At 39.0% G+C, this 22,046-nt stretch overlaps 1 protein-coding gene across 2 annotated transcripts in view; it reads right to left on the bottom strand.

Moving 5' to 3' along the window:
* MTX2 (metaxin 2) overlaps positions 1-21,802 on the bottom strand; it is an 82,222-nt gene extending 60,420 nt beyond the window's left edge. For both annotated transcript variants that reach the window (XM_070358854.1, XM_070358853.1), the window contains exon 1: positions 21,557-21,802. Coding sequence is in view for 1 of the 2 variants with exons in the window: in XM_070358853.1 (XP_070214954.1) it covers positions 21,557-21,596 (40 nt within the window). In the remaining variant the exon portion in view is untranslated. The remainder of the gene's footprint in view (positions 1-21,556) is intronic.
* Positions 21,803-22,046: the final 244 nt, after the last annotated feature.

Genomic DNA, 22,046 nt, shown 5'->3' with positions numbered 1-22,046 from the left:
ACCGGTCAGAATGGCCATCATCAAAAAGTCTACAAACAATAATTGCTGGAGAGGGTGTGGAGAAAAGGGAACACTCTTGCACTGCTGGTGGGAATATAAATTGATACAGCCACTATGGAAGACGGTATGGAGATTCCTCAAAAAACTAAGAATAAAACCACCGTATGACCCAGCAATCTCACTCCTAGGCATATACACTGAGGGAACCAAAATTGAAAAAGACACATGTATCCCATTGTTCACTGCAGCTCTATTTACAAAAGCTAGAACATGGAAGCAACCTAGACGTTCATCACCAGATAAATGGATAAAGAAGTACGGTACATATACACAATGGAATGTTACTCAGCCATAAAACGAAATGCATTTGAGTCAGTTCTAATGAGGTGGATGAACCTGGAATCTATTATACAGAGTGAAATGAGTCAGAAAGAGAAAGATAAATATCGTATTCTAACACATATATACAGGATCTAGAAGAATGGTACTCAAGAACTTATTTACAGGGCAGCAATAGAGAAACAGACATAGAGAACAGACTTATGGACATGGGGGCAGAGGAGGAGAGGGTGAGATGGATGGAAAGAGTAACACGGAAACTTATATTACCGTGTGTAAAATAGATAGCCAACGGAACTTGCTGTATGGCTCAGGAAACTCAAACAGGGGCTCTGTATCAACCTAGTGGGGTGGGATGGGGAGGAAGATGGGAGGGAGGTTCAAAAGGGAGGGGATATATGTATACCTATGGCTGATTCATGCTGAGGTTTGACAGAAAACAACAAAATTCTGTAAAGCAATTATCGTTCAATAAAAAAATAAATTAAAAAAAATTAGACTTCTTCTTTCGCAGATGATGATGGTGGTGGTGGTGGCGGTGATGGCGACAGCAGTTAAGATTCCTCAAGAATTTTACAGCTAATATCTAGCATATATTTTAAAATGCTTACAAGTCAGTAATAAAGATGACAACTCAGTCTTTTCAATGAGCATAGGATATGAATAGATATTTCTCCATGAATGGCCAACAAGCACATGAAAAAATCCTCAATATCATGAGTCACTAGGGAGACACAATTCAAAACCACATGGAGATGCCACTTCAGAGCCACTAAAATGACTATAATTAACAAGACAGACAGTAACAAATATTTAAAGGCTATGGAGCATTTGGAATTCTCACACAGTGCTGGGGGGGATATAAAATGTTTAGTGGTTTCTGAAAATTACCATTATGACTCAGAATTCCACTCTTAGGATTTCACCCATGTGAAATGGGAAAACATATGCACATACAGATTTGTACAAGAAAGTTCACAGCAGCATTATTCATAATAATCAAATGGTGGAAGCCACCTCAATGACCATCAGCTGATGAGTAAACAAAATGTGGTATACCCATACCACAGAACACTATTTGGCAATAAAAAAGAATCAAGTAGAATACCTGATGGATGCAACATAGATGAATTTCAAAAGCATTATTCCCAGTGAAAAAAGCCATGCTAAAGAATACACACTGTATGATTCCATTTATACAAGATATTCAGAAGAGGCAAATCTACAGACAAAGTAGGTTAGTGGTAGACTAGGCGGGCCTGGGAAGAGAAATGATTGTATATAGGCAAGAAATTTCTTTTGGGGGTGAAGAAAATGTTTGTCCTACAACTGGATTATGGTAATAATCACATCTCTATAAATATACTAAATTTTTTTTAATTTTACATTTATAAAGGTATATAAATTATAGATCATAAATAGATCTTAAAACACTTCTTGCATTTATTGTGCACTTAAGTGCTTGACATAGAAACCATTTCACAACTTTATGAGGTGCGTGTGTGCTAAGTCGCTTCCATCGTGTCTGACTCTTCGTGACACTATGGACTATAGCCCACCAGGCTCCTCTATCCATGGGTTTCTCCAGGCAAGAATACTGGAGTGGGTTGCTGTGCTCTCCTCCAGGGGATCTTCCTGACCCAAGGACTGAACCCATGTCTCTTATGTTTCCTGCATTGGCAGGCAAGTTCTTCAGCACTGGCGCCACCTGGGAAGCCCTTGATGAGGTAGACACTACTATTATCCCTATTTTACTGTAAGAAAACTAAGGCACATCCACAAATAATTTGCCGAAGTCAGTGCTAATCAGTAACAAGGGCTAGGGTTTGTCAGGTAGTGGCTCCCGCGTCAATGAACACACAACTGTATTAGCTAACCTCTTACAGAACCCACAAATCAACATACCTGGGTAATAATTATTATAACTAATTACAATTAAAGCAATTATAATCATTCTACAACAATGGTTCTCAACCCTTAATATACAAGAATCCCCTAAAAAACTTCATAAAAATGTATTTCCATCAAACCCTAAACTCAGAGATTCTGATACTATAGAAATGAAGGCCAAGAATCCAAACTTGCCACAGGCATGCCCAGTAAATCTGATGAAGATGGTCTGTGACCACCAAAAAAAAAAAAAAAGACTGTCCAGAGGGCATGGAATACACCTGAAATAAGAGTAAGTTCTTTTCACCCCTTTCATTCACTTGCCTCATTAAAGACTGGCAGTAAGGATCTGTGTAGATTAATTTTATTCAAGAAGATTTTTGCCCATCTTATTCTACTTAAGTATTTGTGGATATGGCTTAAAGCCATGTTTTAAAACATGCTTTAGTTAACATGTTGCAACTTTACAGTGTTCCAGAATAAGCTTTTAAGATTAATGAACTGAGGCCGCACTTGTTCTGGAAACAGAAAGTGGTTAAATGATAGTTTTTCCATTAGATGTAATCAATAAGGAAAGTAAAATTAAGTTAGTAGTTATGAGATTTGAATGTGAGCCATTTGAACCTATCTATTTGAAACTAGAGATCAATTTCAAAAAGTTACTCAAGGATCAATTTCATAAAACAGACAAATTTCTGGAGGTTAACAAGGGTGAAGAAAACAAATTCATAGCATCATCAAGCCAATAACCCAGACTACAGTGAATACAAGCTAAAACTGAAAACGTTCCATTCTTATTCAGTAAGGATTCATATGTCATCCTCTCAAAGGGTTATGTTTAGACTCTGTCTCATTATAAAAATGATCCATCATTTTTCATTAATTTCCAATAAAAAGCTGGCCAACTCCAAGTGACTATGAATAGATATGAAACTTGTAGCTAGGGCTCAAAATGTGAATTTTGTTTTTAAAAATGGTAATCTGGAATTCATAAAAGAGGACACACTGACACCACGTCTGAGCTTTTCTCAGAAACAAAGATGAATATGTGATCAATAGCAGAGCTATACAAAAACAGCTGGTTTAGATTAAAAGCACAATATCTGGCCAAAAAACTGAGAAAAGACAGTCCCACACAAATATCAGACCTCAACACTGCTAACAATGTTAACCTCCAAGATGTAATGGTTTTCTAAATCTAATCCTAGTAAATGTAAAATGAATGTCCCTTCAACTAAGAAGCAATCCTCCCCACCACTGTAAACTCATTACAATCATTGTAATAATAGAATCTGTTATTTTAAGTATCTACTATGTTCTAATACTAGACATAGATTAACTCTCTATCAAGCTAGGTAACCAGAGAACTCTCTATTTCTCCTGCCTCACTCCTCTCTGGTAGCCATGAGACAAATGATTTCCTACAGAGGATTTGATCTGTTATATCTCCAGAAATCCTAGCAGAACTGCAAGATTCCCCAAGAACAACAACAAAAACAAAAAGACAAAATAAACAGGAAATAAGATAATACAGCCTAAACATCACAGAATCCCTTCATGAACAAGGAATGCAGGGAAAGAAAATGCTCAGAGAGGCAGAAAAAAATATATTAAAGCCTTTAACTGAACTACCACAGGTTATTAAACTTGCAAAATGTACCAAAGTGAAAGTGAAGTCGCTCAGTCGTGTCCGACTCTTTGCGACCCCATGGAATGTAGCCCACCAGGCTCCTCCATCCACGGGATTCTCCAGGCAAGAACACTGGAGTGGGTTGCCATTGCCTTCTCCAATGCATGAAAGTGAAAAGTGAAAGTGAATCGCTCAGTCGTGTCCAACTCCTAGCGACCCCATGGACTGCAGCCTACCAGGCTCCTCCATCCATGGGATTTTCCAGGCAAGAGTACTGGAGTGGGGTGCCATTGCCTTCTCCGAAAATGTACCAAGGACTATGATAAATAGACAAAGATTAATATAAAACTGCCACTGTTCTCTAGGATCTAATTTTGTTGAGTAGGTGGGGGCACAGAACAGGGGGAGTGAGAAGAGGTGACTGAGATACACATAAGCATTTACAATACAATAAACAATACGGGGGAGTCGGGGGAAACACAGGCCTCGAAGTGAGACATGGCTGGGTTCCCCTCCCAATTCTACAACTTATCGCCTAAGTGACCTAGGCCAAGTTGTGTAATCTTTCTTGCCTCATTTACTTCATCTGTAAAAAGAGGAAAATGACCCACCTTTAAGGCTGTTGGAAGAATAAAACTAGATAAACTATGTAAATGCCATATACAATCTCTAAGCTCACAGAATGTATTCAGTAACATTAATATAAGCATCAGACCAGAGGTTTGTATAAAGCACTATAGGAATCTTCTCGAAGAAATAACCTGCTTGAGGAAGATAGGAAAGAATTCACAAGAGGAGATGAAATCTGAACTGAGTAAAAACACAAATAATAATAATCACAAGTGCGCCAGACAGAGGGTGAGGGTGCAGGGAGAGGAGTTCAGATGTTCACTAAATATCTAACACCCCTAACTCGGTTTGAGAGAAGACAGGTAAAAGACTCAGTAAAGACTTCCTAAATTAGCATCTGTATTATAGGATATACCACTTTGTATTCAAATTATCAGTTTTGGTGGATGTGTCCCACACAAGGATGTTAAGTTCATCAAAAGCAACAACTGTTCCCCAGTTTTGTACCCCAGCACCTAGCAGGGCACACAGCACAAACTAGATACTCAGCCTAAAAATATATTATATGGAAAATACAAGCAGGTCTTTTGCTATCTAAAGCCTAAAAGATAATTGACAGCAAAAAATGGCTGTAAGTCTGGAAATAAAACCATCTAACCAAATTAACATCTCAGGTTAAGTCATGAAGTAACTTCTTGGCTTATAAAAGTTCTTAGAGATAAAAATATATAATCAGCACAAAAACAGAGCTAAGTGTATAAGCATAATGAAATGCTTTTTATGGTTTCTATTTTGCTAAAGCAGTTACAGTTAATGGGAATTGCCATGACAAAATGATTGTTTTTATGAAAAGAACCTTCTTTATTACTAACCAATCAAATTTCATTTTTATTACTGATGTAGAAAAGTTCAAAACCATGATTCATTTATAAAGCGTACAAAAATAAGAAAAGTATTCAAGAATAGAGTACAGGATCATTTACAAAGCAATAAAAAATTAAACATGCATTTCTCTTACTGCCAAAGCAGATACTTCTACACATAAATGTCTGTAGCTAGATTTGCTGAATATAACTTCTGTCTTTGAACAAAAAATGAGAAGCCTGAATTTAATATCTCATCTCCAGTTGACATCTTCAGTCCATCTGATAACTGCTTATCAAGAAATATCAAAAACGTTTGAAAAATGTTAAGTTTGATGATGTGTTCTTTCAATTTTCACTCAAATATGAAAGGCTTGAGCTAACATTAATAACTCAGAAGTTCTCACAGAAGAGAGACTGACAAATTGTATGGGGCACCAAAATCTCTTAAGCTAAAAATGAAAAGTCAAGTAATTTCAGAGTACAGATTGTTAATAAAGCATACAACAGTAGCAAAATTCATGTTATGCTTAATATAGACTATTACAAGGTCAAAAACAAGTCTCTCATGTGATCTTCACAGCATACCAAAGTTTTCTAAAATGAAACAAATTATTGGCTCTAAGAATTTGGTTTCCAACCTATTCATGAATACAAACATGTAAAAGAAAATAGATCACACTGATGTCAATAAATTGTGTTTTGCCTCTAATGTGAAGTATAACCTATTCTGTCTTTGTTTTTGCATCTGCCCCTTCAATATCTACTTCACAGGTGCCAAGGTGATAAGCACTACAGTTAGAGACTATTTCTACAATGAACACAAATGAAAAAAGATTCTCTGCAATGTTATGGCCGATTCAGTAACTTCTTATTAATCCTTCAGTGCCTTCCTCAATACTGGAAAATCCTCAGAATGCAGTTTACAAATAACTAACAAACCTTTATTTTCAATAACAAAGAAATTTAACGTATTTTTTCAAATATCTGTTGCAATGATTATTAGATATTCGATATACAGATGTAAGAGCCCTGACTATCATTTCTTTATTCTCAATAAACTTTGTGACCAACAGCATCACTTCTATTATACAAAGGACTTTTAACCCATAGTTTCCACTTCACTGAGCCTCTAGAATCCTCCTGAAATGCTCTAAGTCCAGATTTCCCAGTATTCATGTGAAAGAAAGATGGAATAAAAAAGTTTATTACTGATATCAAAACAAAATTTGTAAACATGTCTGTACTTATTACACTTAACTTCATGTTTACATAAGGATGTCATTGGAACTGTAAAACTACTTTCCAAGATGATACCATAAAGTAATGTTACTGCTAGAAGGAAATTATTAACACATTTAAATAATCAAACACCTGCATACCCACAATGAGATAAATGAAATATCCCAAGTCTTCTTTTTCATCCTTTACGTACTTTACAGAGCTTCTAAATAAAGAACAGAACAGACATTGCCCTGATTTCAAAAGATTATTAACTGTGCTATGATGAAATTGACTAATATGCTTAAAATATATCAACACATTAGTGAAGTACTAGTCACTAACTCAGAAAAGATGGTATAGTTAATAAAAATAAAGACACTTGGGATATTTTGGTGTCCAAAATATTAAGAGGATATTACAATGGTAACATCTTCAAAGGCACCAGGAAAACAAAGGAATAACAGAAACTACCATGTACTAAACATACCATGTAGCGCCCTAAGTGAGGTGCTTACCATACTTTATAAAATATACTGTCACCCTTTCACAAATACCGAAACTGGCCTATTAAGGTCTGCCCAAGATTATTAAACAAAAGGCTTAGAACTCAGTTCTATCTTACTCCAGTGCCCTTGTTTTTATACAAGTTTCAATTTCCTTATCCATAAAACAAAAACAACACCTAAAAGGATCAAATTGTTAGTATCAGCAGCTATGTATTATCTAGCACAGTAGGTCAAAAATGGACACTTATCATCAACCAGATACATAACAACTAATTTTTTAAGGCTAAAACTTTTCAGCAAAACCTCATAAATAAACCACTACTGAAAAAGCCTCAGAGTATCTACACCTATGACCTATACTGAAGATTCAATTATATAATGAAGATAAATATGGCTGAAACTTATCAAAGGTATAATCTTGAAACAAATATCAGAATAATTCATTATAGGAGTAACTTTAATAAATGTAATAACTGTTTACAGATGTTTTATATTATTGAAATAAATTATGTATTCTATCCAAAAGTAATTTTAAAAGTTTTACCAAACTTGTATTTTTACACAAGAGGACAGAGGCAAAGTCCAGTGAGAGAGAAAAACTGATAGGTAAATGAGCCAAAAATAACATTCAGTTCAGTTCAGTTCAGTCGCTCAGTTGTGTCTGACTCTTTGCAACCCCTTGAATCGCAGCACACCAGGCCTTCCTGTCCATCACCAACTCCCGGAGTTCACCCAAACTCATGTCCATCCAGTCAGTGATGCCATCCAGCCATCTCATCCTCTGTTGTCCCCTTCTCCTCCTGCCCCCAATCCCTCCCAGCATCAGAGTCTTTTCCAATGAGTCAACTCTTCGCATGAGGTGGCCAAAGTATTGGAGTTTTAGCTTTAGCATCAGTCCTTCCACAGAACACCCAGGACTGACCTCCTTTAGAATGGACTGGTTGGATCTCCTTGCAGTCCAAGGGACTCTCAAGAGTCTTCTCCAACACCACAGAAAATAACATAAATGAACACTTATTGAGCACTTACTATGTGCCAGACACAATGCCAAACATTTTCTATTTTTTATCTAATCCTTAAATAATCTACAATTGTCTTTACCAATTTGCAAATAAGAAACCTGAAGCTTAAAAAGGCAAGTGACTTGCCTAAGGTCACACTTTTAGCAAGTAGCTGAATAAGAACCCAGGTCTGACTCTCACTTCCAAGTCCACAAGGAGAAAGCAAGGAGAAGGAAGTGATCAACACTGTAGAAGATTCCTGCAGTTTAAATTCAGTATCTCTCTAGCTTTTTCCATGTATCTGATGACAGTGTGGAACCCTAAAAGCTGGAGCAGAGATAGGTACATAGGTCTCTCCTGGTACAGAGATAGGCTAATGAGTCAGCCCTTTCCTGTCACAGTATTCCATCCCTTTGACTACTACAGTGACCACACCAAATGTGGTCACACAACCCAAATGCGAATACTGAATCATTCCCCAGGATATGTTCATACCCAACTATCTGTAAAAACTAATTTTTTAACCTGAAACTCAAGTAATGTGTTGAAAATCTTGCCAGTTTAAAAAAAAACCAAGTGAAAATTTAAAATACACAGGCTGTTATAAAAGATTCTGAAAACCATTCAATATCCAGACTATTTATCCTCCTTTTACAGTTCTTAATCTAGCACGTCCTTATCTAGAGATTCAAACTTTAGTTCAAAAATCGTAAGTTACCATTCCTTTAAACATCACTAAGTTAAAAGAAAAATTCAAAATTCTCTCCTTAAAAAAATTATCCAAATAAACTATTCAGTTAGATACACAAATATGTATTTGCCAAGTACCATTTATATCAGCAAATTCATATACACCTGTGATAGCTCTGAAGTCCATTAAACTGGTGAGACTACCTTTGCCAGAATACCCTTTCTGCTGTGTCTTACTAGGGTGAGCTACAAGGGACATCCTCCAGCAGGTGTTGGGAACACAGAGGGAAGACAGCCACTTTGTAGCAAATACCTCCCAGTTATTCAAATACTACTCTAGGCAAGCTGGGAAGGAATTTTGCTGACATAATTAAAGCAAGCCCGAATGAGCTGACTTTATGTTAATCAAAACAGAGATTATCCTGGGTGGGCCTAACTTACTAACAAACAAAGCTCAGGCTCTGCAAGCAGCTGCACCTGCTCTCTTCTCCTGGAGCCCCTTCAGGGCTATCTACATTGTGGCCTTAGCATCTGGTTGGCCAACCTCCACAAGAACATATGCCTGTGTGTGTGTCTATGTGTCTGTCTGTCTGTGTGTGTTTGTATGTGTGTCTCCCTATCCACAGGGATCCCTATCCATTACCAGGCCTCCCTGTCCATCATCAACTCCCAGAGTTTACCCAAACTCATGTCCATTGAGTCGGTGATGCCATCCAACCATCTCATCCTCGGTCATCCCCTTCTCTTCCTGTCTTCAATCTTTCCCAGCATCAGGGTCTTTTCCAATGAGTCAGCTCTTCGCATCAGGTGGCCAAAGGATTGGAGTTTCAGCTTCAGAATCAGTCCTTCCAATGAATATTCGGGACTGATTTCCTTTCGGATGGACTGGTTGGATCTCCTTGCAGTCCAAGGGACTCTCAAGAGTCTTCTCCAACGTTAAAAGCATCAATTCTTTGGCGCTCAGCTTTCTTTATAGTCCAACTCTCACATCCATACATGACTACTGGAAAAACCACAGCCTTGACTAGACGGACCTTTGTTGGCAAAGTAATGTCTCTGCTTTTTAATATGCTGTCTAGGTTGGTCATAACTTTCTTTTCAAGGAATAAGTGTCTTTTAATTTCATGGCTGCAATCACCATCTGCAGTGATTCTGGAGCCCCCAAAAATAAAGTCTGACACTGTTTCCACTGTTTCCCCAACCATTTGCTATGGAATGATGGGACCAGATGCCATGATCTTAGTTTTCTGAATGTTGAGCTTTAAGCCAACTTTTTCACTCTCCTCTTTCACCTGCATCAAGAGGCTCTTTAGTTCTTCACTTTCTGCCATAAGGCTGGTGTCATCTGTTTACCTGAGGTTATTGATATTTCTCCCAGCAATCTAGATTCCAGCTTGTGCTTCCTCCAGCCCAGTGTTTCTCACGATGTACTCTGCATAGAAGTTAAATAAGCAGGGTGACAATATACAACCTTGACATACTCCTTTTCCTATTTGGAACCAGTCTGCCATTCCATGTCCAGTTCTAACTGTTGCTTCCTGACCTGCATACAGGTTTCTCAAGGGGCAGGTCAGGTGGTCTGGTATTCCTATCTCTTTCAGAATTTTCCACAGTTTATTGTGATCCACAAAAAGGCTTTGGCATAGTCAATAAAGCAGAAATAGAAGTTTTTCTGGAACTCTCTTGCTTTTTTGATGATCCAGCAGATGTTGGCAACTTGGATCTCTGGTTCCTCTGCCTGTTCTAAAACCAGCTTGAACATCTAGAAGTTCACAGTTCATGTGAACTATTGTTGAAGATTGGCTTGGAGAATTTTGAGCATTACTTTACTAGCATGTGAGATGAGTGCAAACGTGCAGTAGTATGAGCATTCTTTGGCATTGCCTTTCTTTGGGACTGGAATGAAAACTGACATTTTCCAGTCCTGTGGCCACTGCTGAGTTTTCCAAATTTGCTGGCATATTGAGTGCAGCACCTTCACAGCATCATCTTTCAGGATCTGAAATAGCTCAACTGGAATTCCACCACCTCCACTAGCTTTTTTGTAGTGATGCTTCCTAAGGGCCACTTGACTTCGCATTCCAGGATGTCTGGCTCTAGGTGAGTGATCACACCTTTGTGATTATCTGGGTCATGAAGATCTTTTTTGTATAGTTCTTCTGTGTAATCTTGCCACTTCTTCTTAATGTCTTCTGCTTCTGTTAGGTCCATACCATTTCTGTACTTTATTGAGCCCATCTTTGCATGAAATATTCCCTTGATATCTCTGATTTTCTTGAAGAGATCTCTAGTCTTTCCCATTCTATTGCTTTCCTCTATTTCTTTGCACTGATCACTGAGGAAGCCTTTCTTATCTCTCCTTGCTATTCTTTTAAACTCTGCATTCAAATGGGTATATCTTTCCTTTTCTCCTTTGCTTTTCACTTCTCTTTTCACAGCTATTTGTGAAAATTTGGCCTTGGAGTACAGAATGAAGCAGAGCAAAGGCTAATAGAGTTCTGCCAAGAGAACGCACTGGTCATAGGAAACACCCTCTTCCAACAACACAAGAGAAGACTCTACACATGGACATCACCAGATGGCCAACACTTTAATCAGACTGATTATATTCTTTGCAGCCAAAGATGTAGCAGATCTATAAAGTCAGCAAAAACAAGACTGGGAGCTGACTATGGCTCAGATCATGAACTCCTTATTGCCAAATTCAGACTTAAATTGAAGAAAGTAGGGAAAACCACTAGACCATTCAGGTATGACCTAAATCAAATCCCTTACGATTATACAGTGTGAGAAATAGATTTAAGGGACTAGATCTGATAGGCAAGAGTGCCTGATGAACTATGGATGGAGGTTCGTGACATTGTACGGGAGGCAGGGATCAAGACCACCCCTAAGAAAAAGAAATGCAAAAAAGCAAAATGGCTGTCTGAGGAGGTCTTACAAATAGCTGTGACAAGAAGCAGAATACTGTAAATAGTTGCTGAATAGTCACACTTACTAGTGAAATACAAGGTTTCATATAAATTATGTTAGCCATCATTTTTTTTTTGCTGTTGCCAAAATATAATCTTCCAAATTTTTATAATTACAACCATTTAAATTTAAAAGTAAAATATTCTCACTCCACCAACACACTATCCTTATTACTCTGAAATTACTAGTTAAAATTGAGTATTCTCCTACATTTTTTTTTTGCTTACATATACCTATTTACACAGAATTCATTTATTTAAATAGTTCATACTGGGAGGAGGAGCCAAGATGGCGGAGGAGTAGGACAGGGAGAACACTTTCTCCCCCACAAATTCATCAAAAGAGCATTTAAACGTCGAGTAAATTCCACAAAACAACTTCTGAATGCCCGGTAGAGGACATCAGGCACCCAGAAAAGCAATCCAACTCTTCGAAAGGAGGTAGGAAAAAATATAAAAGACAAAAAAAGAGACAAAAGAGGGAGGGATGGAGCTCCGTCCCGGGAAGGGAGTCTTAAAAAGAGAGGAGTTTCCAAACACCAGGAAACCTTCTCACTGCCGAATCTGTGCCGAGCTTTGGAAGCACAGAGGGCAACATAACAGGAAGAAAAAATAAATAAACAATTAAAACTCGAAGATTGCGAGTCCTACGGTAACTCCCCCAGCGGAGAAGCAGCGCAGACGCCTGCACGCGCCATTAACAAGCGGGGGCTGGGCAGGGAGGCGCAGCGCGGGCTGCATCGCTTAGAGTAAGAATCTGGCCTGAATACCCCTGAGCACTATCTGAGCGAAATAATTTGGGCTAACAAACCAGACTGTGGGATATCTACCACACGAAAAGCCAGCCCCAACCTAAGACACCGCCAGGCCCGCACATGGAACAAAGAATTGAACAGAGATAGCCGGCTGCAGACCTTCCCCCTCCGGTGACAGGCAGCCAGAGCCGGAAGGGGGCAATCGCAGCCCCAGAGAGACATTATCTATAAAACTGTAAGCAGGCTTCTTTGCTAACTAAAACTTCTTGGGGGTCTGGACGGTTAACATCTGCCTAAGAAGGTGCGCCGGTTTTGCGCCCAGATAACCGAGTGGCGGGGAGGCGATAAGTCGCAGCATTGGCGCTCGCCAAACACCTCATCACTTGAGCTGCTCGGACCTGGGAAGAGCACAATACTCAGGCCCAACTGAGTCTGTGCCTCTGAGGACTACCCGAGTGCCTGAACCTGAGCGGCTTGGACCTGGGAGGTACATGCAACCCAGGGCCAGCCTCGGATTGTTCCCGGCGGAACAACCTAGAGCCCGAGCAGTGTGGGCAGGGAGGCTACACGCGCAGTGACCGGGGGCAGACCCAGTGTGGCTGAGGCACTGCGAGCGCACGCCAGTGTTATTTGCTTGCAGCATCCCTCCCTCCCTCCCCACAGCGCGACTGAACAAAGAGAAGAAATACAGTTCCACCCATCAGAACACTGACACAAGCTTCCCTAACCAGGAAACCTTGACAAGCCACCTGTACAAACCCACACACAGCGAGGAATAGCCACAATAAAGAGAACTCCACAAACTGCCAGAATACAGAAAGGACACCCCAAACTCAGCAATTTAAACAAGATGAAGAGACAGAAGAATAGCCAGCAGATAAAGGAACAGGATAAATGCCCACCAAACCAAACAAAAAGAGGAAGAGATAGGGAATCTACCTGATAAAGAATTTCGAATAATGATAGTGAAATTGATCCAAAATCTTGAAATTAAAATGGAATCACAGATAAATAGCTTGGAGACAAGGATTGAGAAGATGCAAGAAAGGTTTAACAAGGACCTAGAAGAAATAAAAAGAGTCAATATACAATGAATAATGCAATAAATGAAATTAAAAACACTCTGGAGGCAACAAATAGTAGAATAACAGAGGCAGAAGATAGGATTAGTGAATTAGAAGATAGAATGGTAGAAATAAATGAATCAGAGAGAATAAAAGAAAAGCGAATTAAAAGAAATGAGGACAATCTCAGAGACCTCCAGGACAATATTAAACGCTACAACATTGAATCATAGGGGTTCCAGAAGAAGAAGACAAAAAGAAAGACCATGAGAAAATACTTGAGGAGATAATAGTTGAAAACTTCCCTAAACTGGGGAAGGAAATAATCACCCAAGTCCAAGAAACCCAGAGAATCCCAAACAGGATAAACCCAAAGAGAAACACTCCAAGACACATATTAATCAAATTAACAAAGATCAAACACAAAGAACAAATATTAAAAGCAGCAAGGGAAAAACAACAAATAACACACAAGGGAATTCCCATAAGGATAACAGCTGATCTTTCAATAGAAACTCTTCAAGCCAGGAGGGAATGGCAAGACATACTTAAAATGATGAAAGAAAATAACCTACAGCCCAGATTATTGTACCCAGCAAGGATTTCATTCAAGTATGAAGGAGAAATCAAAAGCTTCTCAGACAAGCAAAAGCTGAGAGAATTCTGCACCACCAAACCAGCTCTACAACAAATACTAAAGGATATTCTCTAGACAGGAAACACAAAAATGATGTATAAATTCAAACCCCAAACAATAAAGTAAATGGCAATGAGATCATACTTATCAGTAATTACCTTAAATGTAAATGGGTTGAATGCCCCAACCAAAAGACAAAGACTGGCTGAATGGATACAAAAACAAGACCCCTACATATGTTGTCTACAGGAGACCCACCTCAAAACAGGGGACACATACAGATTGAAAGTGAAGGGCTGGAAAAAGATTTTCCATGCAAATAGGGACCAAAAGAAAGCAGGAGTAGCAATACTCATATCAGATAAAATAGACTTTAAAACAAAGGCTGTGAAAAGAGACAAAGAAGGTCACTACATAATGATCAAAGGATCAATCCAAGAAGAAGATATAACAATTATAAATATATATGCACCCAACACGGGAGCACCGCAGTATGTAAGACAAATGCTAACAAGTATGAAAGGAGAAATTAACAATAACACAATAATAGTGGGAGACTTTAATACCCCACTCACACCTATGGATAGATCAACTAAACAGAAAATTAACAAGGAAACACAAACTTTAAACGATACAATAGACCAGTTAGACCTAATTGATATCTATAGGACATTTCATCCCAAAACAATGAATTTCACCTTTTTCTCAAGCGCACATGGAACCTTTTCCAGAACAGATCACAGCCTGGGCCATAAAGCTAGCCTTGGTAAATTCAAAAAAATAGAAATCATTCCAAGCATCTTTTCTGACCACAATGCAGTAAGATTAGATCTCAATTACAGGAGAAAAACTATTAAAAATTCCAACATATGGAGGCTGAACAACACGCTGCTGAATAACCAACAAATCACAGAAGAAATCAAAAAAGAAATCAAAATTTACATAGAAACGAATGAAAATGAAAACACAACAACCCAAAACCTGTGGGACACAGTAAAAGCAGTCCTAAGGGGAAAGTTCATAGCAATACAGGCACACCTCAAGAAACAAGAAAAAGTCAAATAAATAACCTAACTCTACACCTAAAGCAACTAGAAAAGGAAGAAATGAAGAACCCCAGGGTTAGTAGAAGGAAAGAAATCTTTAAAAATTAGAGCAGAAATAAATGCAAAAGAAACAAAAGAGACCATAGCAAAAATCAACAAAGCCAAAAGCTGGTTCTTTGAAAGGATAAATAAAATTGACAAACCATTAGCCAGACTCATCAAGAAACAAAGGAGAAAAATCAAATCAATAAAATTAGAAATGACAGTGGAGAGATTACAACAGACAACATAGAAATACAAAGGATCATAAGAGACTATTATCAACAATTATATGCCAATAAAATGGACAATGAGGAAGAAATGGACAAATTCTTAGAAAAGTACAACTTTCCAAAACTCGACCAGGAAGAAATAGAAAACCTTAACAGACCCATCACAAGCACGGAAATTGAAACTATAATCAAAAATCTTCCAGCAAACAAAAGCCCAGGTCCAGACGGCTTCACAGCTGAATTCTACCAAAAATTTAGAGAAGAGCTAACACCTATCCTGCTCAAACTCTTCCAGAAAATTGCAGAGGAAGGTAAACTTCCAAACTCATTCTATGAGGCCACCATCACCCTAATACCAAAACCTGACAAAGATGCCACAAAAAAAGAAAACTATAGGCCAATATCACTGATGAACATAGATGCAAAAATCCTAAACAAAATTCTAGCAAACAGAATCCAACAACACATTAAAAGATCATACACCATGACCAAGTGGGCTTTATCCCAGGGATGCAAGGATTCTTCAATATCCATAAATCAATCAATGTAATACACCACATTAACAAATTGAAAAACAAAAACCATATGATTATCTCAATAGATGCAGAGAAAGCCTTTGACAAAATTCAACACCCATTTATGATAAAAACTCTCCAGAAAGCAGGAATAGAAGGAACATACCTCAACATAATAAAAGCTATATATGACAAACCCACAGCAAACATTATCCTCAATGGTGAAAAATTGAAAGCATCTCCTCTAAAGTCAGGAACAAGACAAGGGTGCCCACTTTCACCATTACTATTCAACATAGTTTTGGAAGTTTTGGCCACAGCAATCAGAGCAGAAAAAGAAATAAAAGGAATCAAATTGGAAAAGAAGAAGTAAAACTCTCACTATTTGCAGATGACATGATCCTCTACATAGAAAACCCTAAAGACTCCACCAGAAAATTACTAGAACTAATCAATGATTATAGTAAAGTTGCAGGATATAAAATCAACACACAGAAATCCCTTGCATTCCTATACACTAATAATGAGAAAACAGAAAGAGAAATTAAGGAAACAATTCCATTCACCATTGCAACGAAAAGAATAAAATACTTAGGAATATATCTACCTAAAGAAACTAAAGACCTATATATAGAAAACTATAAAACACTGGTGAAAGAAATCAAAGAGGACACTAATAGATGGAGAAATATACCATGTTCATGGATTGGAAGAATCAATATAGTGAAAATGAGTATACTACCCAAAGCAATTTATACATTCAATGCAATCCCTATCAAGCTACCAACAGTATTCTTCACAGAGCTAGAACAAATAATTTCACAATTTGTATGGAAATACAAAAAACCTCGAATAGCCAAAGCGATCTTGAGAAAGAAAAAATGGAACTGGAGGAATCAACCTACCTGACTTCAGGCTCTACTACAAAGCCACAGTTATCAAGACAGTATGGTACTGGCACAAAGACAGAAATATAGATCAATGGAACAAAATAGAAAGCCCAGAGATAAATCCACACATATGGACACCTTATCTTTGACAAAGGAGGCAAGAATATACAGCAGATTAAAGACAATCTCTTTAACAAGTGGTGCTGGGAAATCTGGTCAACCACTTGTAAAAAGAATGAAACTAGAACACTTTCTAACACCATATACAAAAATAAACTCAAAATGGATTAAAGATCTCAACATAAGACCAGAAACTATAAAACTCCTAGAGGAGAACATAGGCAAAACACTCTCTGACATACATCACAGCAGGATCCTCTATGACCCACCTCCCAGAATATTGGAAATAAAAGCAAAAATAAATAAATGGGACCTAATTAAACTTAAAAGCTTCTGCACATCAAAGGAAACTATTAGCAAGGTGAAAAGACAGCCTTCAGAATGGGGAGAAAATAATAGCAAATGAAGCAACCGACAAACAACTAATCTCAAAAATATACAAGCAACTCCTACAGCTCAACTCCAGAAAAATAAATGACCCAATCAAAAAATGGGCCAAAGATCTAAATAGACATTTCTCCAAAGAAGACATACAGATGGCTAACAAACACTTGAAAAGATGCTCAACATCACTCTTTATCAGAGAAATGCAAATCAAAACCACTATGAGGTACCATTTCACACCAGTCAGAATGGCTGCGATCCAAAAGTCTACAAATAATAAATGCTGGAGAGGATGTGGAGAAAAGGGAACCCTCTTACACTGTTGGTGGGAATGCAAACTAGTACAGCCACTATGGAGAACAGTGTGGAGATTCCTTAAAAAACTGGAAATAGAACTGCCTTATGATCCAGCAATCCCACTGCTGGGCATACACACTGAGGAAACCAGAAGGGAAAGAGACACGTGTACCCCAATGTTCATCGCAGCACTGTTTATAATAGCCAGGACATGGAAGCAACCTAGATGTCCATCAGCAGATGAATGGATAAGAAAGCTGTGGTACATATACACAATGGAGTACTACTCAGCCATTAAAAAGAATACATTTGAATCAGTTCTAATGAGGTGGATGAAACTGGAGCCTGTTATACAGAGTGAAGTAAGCCAGAAGGAAAAACATAAATACAGTATACTAACGCATATATATGGAATTTAGAAAGATGGTAACGATAACCCTGTATACGAGACAGCAAAAGAGACACTGATGTATAGAACAGTCTTATGGACTCTGTGGGAGAGGGTGGGAAGATTTGGGAGAATGGCATTGAAACATGTGAAATGACATGTATGAAACGAGATGCCAGTCCAGGTTCAGTGCACGATGCTGGATGCTTGGGGCTGGTGCGCTGGGAAGGCCCAGGGGATGGTATGGGGGGAGGGGGAGGGAGGAGGGTTCAGGATGGGGAGCATGTGTATATCTGAAATTAAAAATTAAAAAAAAAAACCAAAAAAAAAAAAAATAGTTCATACTATATATATATATACACTATATATATAGTTCATACTCTATATATATAGTTTCATACTACATATATATATGTATAGTTTTAAACTTGTTTTTATTAATATTTAAGATAATCAGAGTCTTCAGCCAATATGCTTAACAGCTATGTTGCTATTGTTGTTTAGTCACTAAGTCGTGTCTGACTCTTTCGCAACCCCACGGACTGCAGCCCATCAGGTTCCTCTGTCCATGGGATTTCCAAGTCAAGAATACTGGAGTGGGTTGCCATTTCCTTCTCCAGGGGATTTTCCCAACCCAGGGATTGAATCCATGTCTCCAGCATTGGCAGGTAGATTCTTTACCAATGAGCCACCAGGAAAGCTTAACAGCTATACTTCTATATTTTTAGTATCTGTAATAATGCGGCATGCTATAACTATACCCTCCCAGGTGGCACAGTGATAAAGACTCTGCCTGCCAATTCAGGGGACACAAGAGATGTGGGTTAGATCCCTGGATGAGGGAATTCCCCTGGAGTAGGAAATGGCAACCCACTCCAGTATTCCTGCCTGGAAAAGCTCACGAACAGAGGAGTCTGGCAGGCTATGAGGTCACAAAGAGTCAGACACAACTGACCACGCATGCTGTAACTTAACATATATTTAAGATGTCTCTGGGTTTTTGCTATTACAGATAATACTACAATTACTACAGTTGTATATTTCTTTAAATACTGGCCCTTATATTTCTATCAGATAAATCCCATAAAGAATTTCTGAGTCAATTCAGTTCAGTTCAGTCGCTCAGTCGTGTCCGACTCTTTGCAACCCCATGAATCGCAGCACACCAGGCCTCCCTGTCTATCACAAACTTCCGGAGTTCACTCAGACTCACATCCATCGAGTCGGTGATGCCATCCAGCCATCTCATCTTCTGTCGTCCCCTTCTCCTCCTGCCCCCAATCCCTCCCAGCATCAGGGTCTTTTCCAGTGAGTCAACTCTTCACATGAGGTAGCCAAAGTATTGGAGTTTCAGCTTTAGCATCAGTCTTTCCAATAAACATCCAGGACTGATCTCCTTTAGAATGGACTGGTTGGATCTCCTTGCAGTCCAATGGACTCTCAAAAGTCTTCTCCAACACCACAGTTCAAAAGCATCAATTCTTCAGCGCTCAGCTTTCTTCACAGTCCAACTCTCACATCCATACATGACTATTGGAAAAACCATAGCCTTGACTAGACGGACCTTTGTTGGCAAAGTAATGTCTCTCCTTTTTAATATGCTATCTAGGTTGGTCATAACTTTCCTTCCAAGGAGTAAGCGTCTTTTAATTTCATGGTTGCAATCACCATCTGCAGTAGCATTTAAATAACTATTGCTATGTTAAGTTCCCCAAAAGCAGCTGTTTCTTACAGACTCCCCAATACTTTGAGGGCAACTGTTTTCCCCATGCCAGTGTCAGTACTAAAAATTATAGTATTCATTTCTGCCCATCTGACTGGGTGGAAATTAGTGATGGAGGGCATCTTTTCATATATTCACTGCTGATTTGCATTTCCCCTTTAGTTAACTGCCTGTTCTTATTCTTTATCTTTGATTCTGTTGGTCTGCCTTTTTCTTATTAATTTGTAGAAACTTACGTGCCTCATCATACGAAGCTTTTAAAATGTATCTGCAAAAATTCTATTAATTTTTTCTTCCATGCACTCTGAACTCTGTCTTGCTTAGGCATCCTACACTATATCACCTATATTTTTCCTAATTATTTTATTACAATTTGGTTTCTGTTCTTATTTTACACTTAAATTTTTAATCCATCTAGAATTTATTCTTGCAGTGTCATAACGTAGGAGCTGTCCCAACACGACTTATTAAATTATCCATCTATAAATGCCTCCTCCTAGAGTGATCACCCCAAATAGCTAAGATGGCAGACTGATCAAATTCATAGAAACTCCTAAATTTCAGGAACTGAAGCAAAGTTCCAAACTGATTAAAAGATATTCATTTTTTCCTTAAGAAATCACACATTAGGGTACATGTACACTGTATACCAATATCAGCATACACTGTGAAATATTTTAATATAGCAATCTACATTCATGATCTAACTTTTTAAAAAACATGAACAGTAAAAACAAATAATCATTGCTTGAAATCTCAAGATTATTCATTGATTCAGGTCACGAATACTTATTGAGCACCAACTGACAGGTCCTCAAGATACTAGAAACAATGTAAGTATCATTCCTGCCTTCAAGAAGCTTGCAATCTAGTGGGGGCTTCCCTCACTTTTAGAAGACAATATCTTTGAGTGAGAAAAAGAAAAGAGAAATGAATTTTAACACAAATGTAATGAAAAACATTTGGCAAATTCCATGACATTCAATACTTTTCATTTCAAAAATACTACCTTATTGCAAATGTACCTAAGTATCCTGGTATCTGAATATTTACCGTACTCAATGAAAATACTTCTAGGACGTTTAAGACTAACTCCATTTAAAGATTAACCCATCAACCTATACCTACAATAGTCTCTCACTTTCTGAACAATATTTAATATCTTTCACTACAGTAAATAAGAACCTCGATAACAGAAATATATTCAATAACAGAAAATTTCAAAATATATTGTAAATCTATTTACAACAGTCATGTTCAGTCCGTCGAGTCAAAGGTGTTTCAAAAAATTCATGCAGCCTTAAAACTGGGTCAGTGAATGCTGGAGACCTAGCAAATGGCAATATTGTGCTGCTCATTGGCCTCTCAAATGACAATGGCGACTCATTAGTGACAAGCACCTTAAACTTCAGGTCCCACACCGAGGCTGCCCCAACACTTAACTCTGAAGCTCTCGGATATGGCCACGCCTCCCACCTTAATTCCAGCCCACAGCGTTCTCCACTTATCCCAACACAGACCCAATGGGTAGCTGGACAAAGCACTGCCCAGGAAAAACGGATGGGATTCCCACTCCTCCAGGCTGACCTTAGCCAAGTTTCTCCCCCTGTTTTCTCATCCAGGAGATAGTAGTCAGTGCCCGCCTCTATCCCGAAGCTTGGGTTCAGCGTCTAATGCTGCAAGGCTGGAGGAAAGCTGCAGTGCTTAAAGCCGCACTGCTCCCTATGACTACCCCAGGCCGGCCCGCGCCTCCGTCCGGGTCCGCGGCCACACACGCTACCTGCGATCTGGGAGACTAAGGCTTCCGCAACTAGAGACATGTCGGCTGGGCGGCCCTGCGCCCGCAGTTCCTGCTCCCCGAGATCCTCAGCGAACTCCCGCGCAACCCGGCGGCTCCTGGCACCTAACAGGCCTGGCTCCGGCAGAGGCTTGGACTCCCAAAGCCCACCCCTGCGGCGACGGCGGCGGCAGCACCACCGGCTCAGACTCCAAGGTTACCGCCAGGCCTGGCCAGGAACTTCCGGCGCAGCTGACAACGGCGCGCGAGCGCTTCCGCTGGCCCCGCCTCCGCCTTCTTTGGCATTTCCTGTCCCCGGGCTCCCGGCCACTGGGGGCCACCCCAGAAAGGGAGAGGGAGAAGAGAAGGGTATTTGATTCCCGACTCTGGCGTACAGGGTGGGCGGGTGTACCCCAGAAGTTTTCAGTTTCCTTTCCAAGCGAAATTTTTGTAAGCAAATACGTTTGTTTTGTTTTGTTTTATTTTTTTGTTA

Source organism: Bos mutus, chromosome 2, assembly GCF_027580195.1.
Source record: "Bos mutus isolate GX-2022 chromosome 2, NWIPB_WYAK_1.1, whole genome shotgun sequence".
NCBI lineage: Eukaryota > Metazoa > Chordata > Mammalia > Artiodactyla > Bovidae > Bos > Bos mutus.
The sequence above is the reverse complement of the archived record's forward strand: the minus strand, read 5'-3'. Positions and strand labels throughout refer to the sequence as shown.